This window comes from Taudactylus pleione, unplaced genomic scaffold (assembly GCF_031769625.1).
Source record: "Taudactylus pleione unplaced genomic scaffold, aTauple2 ptg000133l, whole genome shotgun sequence".
Lineage (NCBI taxonomy): Eukaryota > Metazoa > Chordata > Amphibia > Anura > Myobatrachidae > Taudactylus > Taudactylus pleione.
The window spans coordinates 1,047,507-1,059,790 of record NW_028284535.1 but is presented as its reverse complement, the minus strand read 5'-3'; the positions used below and the strand labels follow the sequence as shown (position 1 = coordinate 1,059,790).

General features: G+C 49.0%; 1 protein-coding gene across 1 annotated transcript in view; it reads right to left on the bottom strand.

Annotated features, from left to right (window-relative positions):
• Nucleotides 1–12,284, bottom strand: part of KLHDC8B (kelch domain containing 8B) — a 214,186-nt gene that overhangs the window by 61,425 nt on the left and 140,477 nt on the right. The window contains exon 4 of the mRNA XM_088473234.1: nt 10,798–11,022. Coding sequence (XP_088329360.1) covers nt 10,798–11,022 — 225 coding nt within the window. The remainder of the gene's footprint in view (nt 1–10,797; nt 11,023–12,284) is intronic.

The window sequence follows — 12,284 nt, the reverse complement described above, 5'->3', positions numbered from 1 at the left end:
ACTTGGACTCTCCTTGGGGATTTGTGATATCTTCTTAGAAAGCACAGTTCTTCGCTGTGCTTTTGCCAGCTTAACTCTTTTGATTTTTTTAGTGGGAGGAGGGCTTCCATCGTCATGTGAAGCTGAACCACTAGTCATGAACATACTAGGGATCGACCTTAGCCGTTCCTTGCCACTCCGTGTCGTAAATGGCATATTGGCAAGTTTACGTTTCTCTTCAACTGATTTAAATGTTTTTTTCAAGGTCATTTTCCTGAACTTTGTCATTTGGGATTGTATGTGCCCTCTATTATGACATTGGGCATCGCCCTTGGCAGACGACGTTGATGGCATGTTATCGTCTATGCCATGACTAGTGGCAGCAGCTTCAGCACTAGGAGGAAGTGGTTCTTGATCTTTCTCTATTTTATTTTTATCGGAGAAAGTTTGGTCCTCCATTTATGTTATATCGATTTGATATATACGTGCGGCTAAACACAGAAAATATTTTTTTATTTTTGCTGGAGAGTAGTGCACTTTGGGGGTTACACCAGCCTTTAAGAAATGAGCCAGCCGGCTCTTTACTTATGGGACACAGGCGCACGCTTGGCACTACTTTGTTGATGCACGTGCGGCTACTGCGCACACAATTCACAAACACAGAAAATAATTTTTTTTTTGGTTTGGACTGGAGTGTACTTTGGGGGTTACAGCACCCTTTAACGGTCAAGCCAGCCGGCCCTTTACTTATGACACAGGCGCACGATTGTCACAACTTTGTTGATGCACGTGCGGCTACTGCGCACACAATTCATAAACACAGAAAATAATTTTTTTTTTGGTTTGGACTGGAGTGTACATTGGGGGTTACAGCACCCTTTAACGGTCAAGCCAGCCGGCCCTTTACTTATGACACAGGCGCACGCTTGGCACTACTTTGTTGATGCACGTGCGGCTACTGCGCACACAATTCACAAACACAGAAAATAATTTTTTTTTTGGTTTGGACTGGAGTGTACTTTGGGGGTTACAGCACCCTTTAACGGTCAAGCCAGCCGGCCCTTTACTTATGACACAGGCGCACGCTTGGCACTACTTTGTTGATGCACGTGCGGCTACTGCGCACACAATTCACAAACACAGAAAATAATTTTTTTTTTGGTTTGGACTGGAGTGTACTTTGGGGGTTACAGAACCCTTTAACGGTCAAGCCAGCCGGCCCTTTACTTATGACACAGGCGCACGCTTGGCACTACTTTGTTGATGCACGTGCGGCTACTGCGCACACAATTCACAAACACAGAAAATAATTTTTTTTTTGGTTTGGACTGGAGTGTACTTTCGGGGGTTACAGCACCCTTAACGGTCAAGCCAGCCGGCCCTTTACTTATGACACAGGCGCACGCTTTTCACTACTTTGTTGATGCATGTGCGGCTACTGCGCACACAATTCACAAACACAGAAAATAATTTTTTTGGGGGTTTGGACTGGAGTGTACTTTCGGGGGTTACAGCACCCTTAATGGTCAAGCCAGCCGGCCCTTTACTTATGACACAGGCGCACGCTTGGCACTACTTTGTTGATGCACGTGCGGCTACTGCGCACACAATTCACAAACAGAAAATAATTTTTTTTGGTTTGAACTGGAGTGTACTTTCGGGGGTTACAGCACCCTTTAACGGTCAAGCCAGCCGGCCCTTTACTTATGACACAGGTGCACGCTTGGCACTACTTTGTTGATGCACGTGCGGCTACTGCGCACACAATTCACAAACACAGAAAATTATTTTTTTTTTTGGTTTGGACTGGAGTGTACTTTCGGGGGTTACAGCACCCTTAACGGTCAAGCCAGCCGGCCCTTTACTTATGACACAGGCGCACGCTTGGCACTACTTTGTTGATGCACGTGCGGCTACTGCGCACACAATTCACAAACACAGAAAATAATTTTTTTTTGGGTTTGGACTGGAGTGTACTTTGGGGGTTACAGCACCCTTAACGGTCAAGCCAGCCGGCCCTTTACTTATGACACAGGCGCACGCTTGGCACTACTTTGTTGATGCACGTGCGGCTACTGCGCACACAATTCACAAACACAGAAAATAATTTTTTTTTTGGTTTGGACTGGAGTGTACTTTGGGGGTTACAGCACCCTTTAACGGTCAAGCCAGCCGGCCCTTTACTTATGACACAGGCGTACGCTTGGCACTACTTTGTTGATGCACGTGCGGCTACTGCGCACACAATTCACAAACACAGAAAATAATTTTTTTTTTGGTTTGGACTGGAGTGTACTTTGGGGGTTACAGCACCCTTTAACGGTCAAGCCAGCCGGCCCTTTACTTATGACACAGGCGCACGCTTGCCACTATTTTGTTGATGCACGTGCGGCTACTGCGCACACAATTCACAAACACAGAAAATATTTTTTTTTTTGGTTTGGACTGGAGTGTACTTTGGGGGTTACAGCACCCTTTAACGGTCAAGCCAGCCGGCCCTTTACTTATGACACAGGCGCACGCTTGGCACTATTTTGTTGATGCACGTGCGGCTACTGCGCACACAATTCACAAACACAGAAAATATATTTTTTTTAGGTTTGGACTGGAGTGTACTTTGGGGGTTACAGCACCCTTTAACGGTCAAGCCAGCCGGCCCTTTACTTATGACACAGGTGCACGCTTGGCACTACTTTGTTGATGCACGTGCGGCTACTGCGCACACAATTCACAAACACAGAAAATAATTTTTTTTTTGGTTTGGACTGGAGTGTACTTTGGGGGTTACAGCACCCTTTAACGGTCAAGCCAGCCGGCCCTTTACTTATGACACAGGCGCACGCTTGGCACTACTTTGTTGATGCACGTGCAGCTACTGCGCACACAATTCACAAACACAGAAAATAATTTTTTTTTTGGTTTGGACTGGAGTGTACTTTGGGGGTTACAGCACCCTTTAATGGTCAAGCCAGCCGGCCCTTTACTTATGACACAGGCGCACGCTTGGCACTACTTTGTTGATGCACGTGCGGCTACTGCGCACACAATTCACAAACACAGAAAATAATTTTTTTTGGGGTTTGGACTGGAGTGTACTTTGGGGGTTACAGCACCCTTTAACGGTCAAGCCAGCCGGCCCTTTACTTATGACACAGGCGCACGCTTGGCACTACTTTGTTGATGCACGTGCGGCTACTGCGCACACAATTCACAAACACAGAAAATAATTTTTTTTTTGGTTTGGACTGGAGTGTACTTTGGGGGTTACAGCACCCTTTAATGGTCAAGCCAGCCGGCCCTTTACTTATGACACAGGCGCACGCTTGGCACTACTTTGTTGATGCACGTGCGGCTACTGCGCACACAATTCACAAACACAGAAAATAATTTTTTTTTTGGTTTGGACTGGAGTGTACTTTGGGGGTTACAGCACCCTTTAACGGTCAAGCCAGCCGGCCCTTTACTTATGACACAGGCGCACGCTTGGCACTACTTTGTTGATGCACGTGCGGCTACTGCGCACACAATTCACAAACACAGAAAATAATTTTTTTTTTGGTTTGGACTGGAGTGTACTTTGGGGGTTACAGCACCCTTTAACGGTCAAGCCAGCCGGCCCTTTACTTATGACACAGGCGCACGCTTGGCACTACTTTGTTGATGCACGTGCGGCTACTGCGCACACAATTCACAAACACAGAAAATAATTTTTTTTTTGGTTTGGACTGGAGTGTACTTTGGGGGTTACAGCACCCTTTAACGGTCAAGCCAGCCGGCCCTTTACTTATGACACAGGCGCACGCTTGGCACTACTTTGTTGATGCACGTGCGGCTACTGTGCACACAATTCACAAACACAGAAAATATATTATTTTTTTAGCACTTGGGGGGAGCACCCCTGATGGACAGAGCACCCCCTGGACAACACTACAGCACCCCTTTAGGACTGGGACACTGCACAGGACTTTGGAGTGGACACAGCCCCTATGGAGAACTGACTGCACAACACAGTCCAGCCAGCCCCTATGGACTTTGAAGTAGTGGACACAGCCCCTATTAACAACAGCAGCACAGCACAACACAGCCAGCCCCTATGGACTTTGAAGTAGTGGACAACAGCAGCACTACACTACACTACACTACACAGCCCAGCCAGCCCTAACTCCCACCCTCCCTCTTCACTGTCCACAGCCAAGTGAGAAAATGGCGCCGACGCGGGTACCTTATATAGGATCCAAAACCCGCGAGACTCGGAAGGCGGGATGATGACGTTTTGCCTCGATTTCAGATCCGAGTCAGGCGGGAAAAGTCGAGCCTGACTCGGATCGGACTCGGATCGGGGGGGCTCGGGGGGGTTCGGATTTCAGAAATTGGAACCCGCTCACCCCTACTCTGGGCACACTCTAGTGCCCAGAGTCTATAACTCCGGGGCTGGCCGCACACAGATCAGTGCGCTGCCGGATGCCGGGCAGAGAGAAGGGGGCCCGTGTTGGAGACTGCACACGGGCCCCCTCCTCTCTAGAAATGCCCTGTGGGGCCTCATGAATCATGATGTGACCGTCCAGCTCCACCCCCCGAAATAGTCAACTGCATCCCCTTTGTGGACTTCTCCTGGCAGTAGGGATGAAAAAAGTAGGTAAGTATGGTTTAACAACCTGCATTTTTGAGTCCCACTCAAGATGCACTTGCGGCCTTTTTACTCTAAAGCAGTGCGGTAACTAGGGGGGATTCGGCCAGGGTTCGTGCCCTGGGCATCGGCGGCATGAGGGGGTTGTGCAGCTGACCTCGGTCCAGGTCCGTTTCAGCTAGTGAAGTGCGGATCACAGTGGGTGCGGTCCGTACGTACTACACAGTCAAACAAACACACCGTCGTCAGACAGACTCTTATTGGCTGCTGCACCCGGCTGGGTGAGCTCCGCCTTCCGGCTCCCGCAGTGGGTGAAGGGAGAGATGTCATGACGTCTCTCCCATAGTGCCGATCGGGCCGGGAGGACGGAGGAGTGGACGACGGCGGGCACAGGAGTGGGGATTGTTTTGTTGTTGTCTGTATATATGTAAGGGGCACTACACAATGGGGACCACTACTGAGGGCACTGTATAAGGGGCAATGCATAATGGGGACCACTACTGGAGAACTGCATAATGGGGACCACTACTGGGGCACTGCATAGGGGGGACCACTACTGGGGGCACTGCATAGGGGGGACCACTACTGGGGGCACTGCATAGGGGGGCCACTACTGGGGGCACTGTATAAGGGGCACTATTGGGGGCGCTGTATAAGGGGCACTGAATAGGGGGACCACTACTGGGGGCACTGTATAAGGGGCACTACTGGGGGCACTGCATAATGGGCACTACTTGCCCTGGGCTCCAAATACCCCAGCTACGCCACTGCTCTAAAGCATACTATGGACCCGTTCCATAGAGATGCAGGTTATTTAGGATAAGTTACATCACCAGTTACACCTGTTATTACCACCAGGCCTATCTTTTGTTGGTACCCCCGGTGCAAAGACACATGATCATTGTTGCGGAAGAAATGGTTCCAATTAGAGAATGAAAGTGTCTATAAAAGATTTCTCCAGACACGTTAATCACTACTGGAGTGTGGCAAGGAATACTCCAGGGAGGAGGAAACTAGTTTAACATGTTTAAGGTTACAATAGGTCAGGTAATTAGCGTGACGTATCCGCGTCTCTGTGAGGCCAACATGTCTGTGAATTTCAAAGCAATTCTCCCTGTTGGATGAATAGATAAATGAAGGTTTATCCAGACAGAAGGACGGTAATCGACAGGTGTCATTCCTGCCAATTAGCCAGGAGGTGTAACTCAGTGGATTTATACAAAACTCAGCAGTCTGTGCGCTCATCAAACAAAATATAAACCTTCAAAGCCCATTTATTCATAGCCCATGATAAATTCAGCGACCAAAATTGCATGAGGTGTGTGAATGACAAATAATAACCACTGTGCAGGCAAGTTACAGTAATCACGTATCTTCTGGAATGGGCTTATTAGTAATTCCATAAAAACATCATATTTTAATTTTATATGCAAATGTGTGAGAGGTAATGCCCTGTTTATTAAATGTGCAGTTTACTGGAAGCGATACTTTAGGCAAGGAGGCGTAATGAATGCCTATATGAACTGCATAAACATTTATATTCATTCTTACCTTTTTTATGTATTTGAACTTTTGTATATAATTGATCTTTTTTATTATTATTATTATTATTATTATTATTATTATTATTATTATTATTATTATTATATCTGATGCCATGTATTTTGTTATACTACATCTAAAATGTAATAAGTTTTATCTTTGTTGCTCTAACAAACATATGGGGCCTGATTCAGACCCACTCGCGAGCGGCTGTCCACTCGCAAGTGGGTAGATGTTGTGCACTGCGCATGCGCACGACGGCGGGAGCTCCGTCGTGCGCATGCGCCAGACGCGACGAGCGAAGGACTTTCCTTCGCTCGTTGTGTCTGATCAAAGGGGGCGTGCTGTTGATGTTGATTGACAGCACGCCCCCTTTGGTGGGCGTGCCGGGGGCGTGTCTCCCTGACGGGGGCGTTCCCAAGGGAACGCCTACCGTCAGAAGCCGGCCCACTGACATCACTAGTGATGTCAGTGGGAGTGATTTTGGCTCTGATAGAGCCAAAATCACTCCGGGCCTTGCGGTTGAAAACCTCAACCGCAGGCTCCGGCTCGCAGTGGCGATGGTCAAGACCATCGCGGCCATCAAACTGCACGCTCGTATAGGCTGTGGGTGGTGACCCACAGCTATACGAGCGTCCAGGAGGACGCTCCATAATTATGGAGGGCGGCCCTCATTCAGAGCGTGCGCTCTGCTCAGAGCGTACGGCTCTGAATGAGGGCCTTGGTCCTTTCATGAAGACAATTATTGCTGGACCATGCTAATCCTGAGATACTGTTGCTTGGCTGTATTAACCATTTGAATGCTGGCGTGTTAATTGTTATCTAACATGGGCAGGGTATGTTGCGGTGGGTAAACTGGTTCGAAAATATTGTTGTGATGTCCTACTGCCCTCATAGAAATAATGGCAATAGGTGGGTATGGATGCAGGGTCGGTTTAAGGTAGGAGGGGGCTCGTGTGCAGCCCCCTCCTCTCTGGCAGCGAAGCAGACTCTGGCTTGGTGCCACAGTCTAATGCGCATGTGCAGATCTCCGGGAAATGGTGCCCGCGCCTTATAGCTGCGAGCATCTCTAGTGCGCATGCGCAAATCATCGGGAAAATGGGCGCTACGCCATATTCCTTTTGATTTTTGCTGCTGTGCAGCTCCAGGCTGCCAGGCATCGCAGGACTCTGTAGACTTCGGAGAGGTAAGTATAAGTATATTTGGGTGCAGGGTGTGCTGTGTGTGCACCCAATATAGATACGCCATTGTATAGTGGTGATAGAACTGTTTGGGGAAGGGGGGATTCAGACAATCTCTAAACTGTGCGAAAGCCGTGCAGCGTAGTCCAACATTCAAATAGGGGAATCACACCAACTGCCAGTGAGTCCCGGCCGGCGATGTTAGGCAGCATCTGGGGTGGCAGTTGGTGTGGCTCCCCTATTTGAATTTTGTACTGAGCTGCCCCCCACCTCTGGAGCCACCACTAGTTTCCACATATTTAGGTTACCGGGCCATTCATCATCAGGGGTCCGAATAGGACCACCTGATATTCAGCAGATTCCGAAAACTTTCAGTTGGCCTGCGAGAACAAGCCCTGCTCCTTCCTATGGGAGTTCTGGGCAGTGCTTAAAGTGGTCCTAGAGAGTTGGTGGAACTCGCCTACTCCCCCGCCCTGTCCTCGGCGCCCCCTGCAGACTATAAATATATAAATGTGTGCCCTCCCTCCCTTTTTTCAATAAAAGGGGCAGCACGTGCCGTAAAATTGGGCGTGATCTCAAAAGAAATGGGCATAGTCACACAATAGTATCCCCAATTTAAATTACGCCACATAGTGGGCACAATCTTATTCACATTACACGGCACATAGTGCCCCTGTTTCACATTACACCACATACTGTAGTAGTGTCCCTTATTCATGTTATGACACACAGTAGTGCTCCTTTTACACAATGCCCACATTAGTGCCCCTTATACACAATGCCCGCAGTAGTAGTGCCCCTTATACACATAATGCCCACAGTAGTAGTGCCCCTTATACAATGCCCGTAGTGGTGCACCTTATGCAGTTCCCCCATTAGTGGTGCCCCTTATACAGTGCACACAGTAGTGGTGCCCCTTATACAGTGCCATTAGTAGTGCCCCTTAAGCAGTGCCCCAGTGGTGGTGCCCCTTATGCAGTGCCCTCCGTGGTGGTGCCCCTTAAGCAGTCCCCCCATTAGTAGTGCACCTTATGCAGTGCCCCCAGTGTTAGTGCCCCTTATGCAGTGCCCCTTATGCAGTGCCCCCAGTGTTAGTGCCCCTTATGCAGTGCCCCTTATGCAATGCCCCCAGTAGTGGTGCCCCTTATGCAGTGCCCCTATGCAATTTCCCCATTAGTAGTGCCCCCAGTAGTAATGCCCCCAGTAGTAGTGCCCTCAGTAGTAGTGCCCCTATTAGTCATGCCCCCAGTAGTAGTGCCCCTTACACAAAAAGAAACACACAATACTTACCTTAAGCCCCGCTCCTGCATCCGCTGCCATCCGACTGCTCCTCTGAACTATGGAACTATGGGAGAGACGTTATGACGTTTCTCCCTTTAACCACTGCGGGAGCTGGAAGGTGGAGCTCAGGAGTGAACTGCAGCCTCCAGATGCCGCTGTAGGGAAGGAGCCGGGCACCTGCTGGTAACAAAATCTCAGCAAGAGCCTGGCAAATGGAGTAGGAAGCGGCAACGCCACTCCAGCCCGGCGACTGGCCGGGTAAGGTGGGCGAGTACTGCCTCCAAATAGAGTTGACGGAACCCAGTTCCGCCCCACTTTAACCCCTTGTTATGGGGATGCAAAGAGGGATTCGATCGGATCCCTCCGCCGTCTCCTCACTGACTCCCATGAGGCTTTGCGCATGTGTATCCTCAGATTTAGAAGCTGGCCACAGGGAATGGTAAGTAACGCAGCTGCTTTTGTAGCTACACTACTAATCGCGGAGAAAGCTGCTTTTTCGGAGATGAATTGCTTCGGTGATTACTATCCCCCGCGGCGAGGTGAACACTTTATCATACGGCCCCCGATGATGAATAGGCCCCTGGATCATACAGCCCCACCAAGTACCTTTGCAATCTGGCTGGAACAATATGCAGTATGCAGCACTTATCCTCATGTATAAAATTCCTATTTCCCTATAGATTGTAAGCTTTTCTTTTGTTCCCAATTGTAAAGCCCAACAAAATACAGAGGCGCTCTATAAACACGTTAGAAATGTAGATGCAAAATTCACACATACGTAATTCAAGATGTGTCATTCAAAATAACATGCATCTCGGAGGAACATAGCTGACTTCCATCTGCTCCCCCTCACTGTACTGTACATGCGCAGTAACCTCACATATCTGCCTCTCCGAGCTCCTGCAAAGTGTGTGCAGGTGAAGTGCATCCATTTACGCCAAGATGCATTAATACATGATATGGAAATCAGGTTCCGTCTAGGAATGTATTGCTGAACTCATGGGTAAAAGCAACGCACCCCCGCCCTCCGTGAGGAACATGCCAACAGCTTGTCCATCAATGTTGTCTTGAGCCGAAGGCAGTTTCGGAGTACTGAGCACTGTAACTGCACCTGTCATGAGACTCATTATGTTTAGTATTCAGTGACGCAGCCCAGGACAGCGTAACATGGGTTGAAGTAAAACGCCTGAATCTAGTGACCTCAAGCACTATTTCTATATCTCTTATTCTCCGGTTATAGAAAATGAAATATAAAAATACACTTTTTAGCTCCCTACTTTTCCTGGCGTTTCAGAACTCAGCACAAACAATAAATGACTCTTGTCAGCTCACTCTGGCACTTAGGCTGTCTCCTCTGGGTGCTGCTGCTGGCAGGTCAACAAAACTGTCTGCTTACTGTAACATCAAATGCATGGGCTGAAAGTGTCATTATTACTGTAGAGAGCAGCCAAGGGTCAGGGATGAGAGAGTGGAGACACCTATTTATTCACAATGTGGGAGGTGGTCTTTCTGCAGGTACTAAGGGGGGAGATGTTTCAAACCTTGGAGAGAGATAAAGTACCAACGAATCAGCTTCTAACGGCCATTTTACAAGCTGTGTTTGAAAAATGACAGAAGATGATTGGTTGGTACTTTATCTCTCTCCATGGTTTGATACATCTCCCCCTAAGTAATTTAGGGGTCTATTTACTAAGCAGTGTTAGGAGAAGTGAAAAGTGAAGAGTGAAAAGTGATAAGGTGCCAGCCAATCAGCTCCTAACTGACATTTTTCAAACACAGCCTGTGAGATGACAGTTAGGAGCTGATTGGCTGGCACCTTATCACTTTTCACTCTTCACTTTTCACTTCTCCTAACACTGCTTAGTAAATAGACCCCTTAATGGCTAACAATCATGACGCCACCGCTGGCCAAAGATAATTCTGCATGGATGTAGGTGGCCTCTAGAGGTCCTCACACGTTCAGACGGGAACAAGTATGGCAGCTCACAGAAAACAAGAGAGAACCAACCGGGGAATCTTGTGACACAATCTGCAAACTATAACAGTACAGTGTATTGATTTTTTTGTAAGTAGTCCTTCCCTCAAGGTATGCAGTCGGGAAGCCAGCGGACCTAATCCAGACAGCCTTCCCTCAAGACCATTTGTGACAACATTTACGGGGCACAAGTAGGCACAGTGCCAACTCACCTTGCTCAGAGTCAAACATCTCTACAGTGTTAACAAAGTGCGGTCGGGAGTAGAAGTTATGGGGTCCCGGCTGCTGTAAGCCACCAAGACTGAAGAACGAGGTCTCTGTCATGGCGCAGCTGGCAAAGGCACGCCGACTTGGGATGCATGGATATCGAGTCCAGCTCTTTACCTCTAGGTCCAAGGCTTCAAAGGCTGTTACCGGAAGCTTACCCTGCCTTCCACCTGCCAAGACAAGAGACAAATATTAGGTACCAATCGAGCATTTGCAGCTGTAAGATGAGGTTTTCCAGTCCATGCTTCCCACCTGAGCAATGTGTGTCTATGTATAGCACCCTATACTAATGTACATAAAAGATTTTGTGGATCACGGGCCACGTGGTAATGATAAAACTCATTATTATTATGCATGCGTATTGTAGCTCCACCCTGATTCCTCCTCTGGTCAGTCCCCCTGAGACAGAGAGGGACAGAGAGGTGACTAATATAGATTAAAGTGTGGGAATGCATCACTTTTTCCTCCAGATGTGTCCTAGTACATGGACCTCTTAGGGGGCAGACTCAGTTACCTACGGTTTAATGCTTGGAGCTATTTAACCGGAATGGGATTGTAATGCCAGTGGCTGTTTAGTTGCCGGTTAAATCCCGACACTGTGAGCCCGACAGATGGAAATCCCGACAGCGTGAGGTAAGTACCCTAACCCTCTCCCCACCTAAACCTCCACTAGGGGTGCTTAACCCCAACCTCCCCCCTAGTGCCTAACCCTAACCTCCACCCCAGGGGTGCCTAAACCTAGCCCCCCCTCCCCGCACCCTACACCTAACCATCCCGGGGGGGGGTGGCCTATCCTTCCCCCAGGGGTGCCGAACCCTAACCCCCCCCCCCGCTTCCCCTAACCTAACCCTCCCGGGAGTGTGCCTAACCCTGAGACTGCTCAGGGTGCCCTAAACCTAACCCCTCTTCCTCGCACCCTACACTTAACCATCCCGGGGGGGTGCCTATCCTCCCCCGGGGGTGCCTAGCCCTAACCCCCACCCCCTTCCCCTAGCCTAACCCTCCCGGAGGGTGCCTAGCCCTAAGTCCGCTCGGGGTGCCCTAAACCTAACCACCCCCGTCCCGCAGCTAACAGGACGGGCGCCCCGTACCCACCTTGTTCGGGCCCACGTCATACTGGATTCCGGCGTCAAGGTTATGACAGGCGTCGGTATCTCAACGCCTGTCATAAATCCCTAGCCGGCATTCTGCCGTCAGGATTGTGTAAATACATGCCATTTAATCATTAGTCCATTTCCCTGCTCGGTAAATCCACACGTAGCGGGCGTTAACCCATAGATTCACATTAAGTGCCAGAATCTATGGGTTTACCCATGCGTTAAGCCCAAGAAAGGGCATTTAATGCATATTGAATAGCATAGGGCTTACAATTAGCTCCTATTAGCCTCAACACGGTCCAAGTTACCAGAAGCTCCCACCAACGCATTTCGAC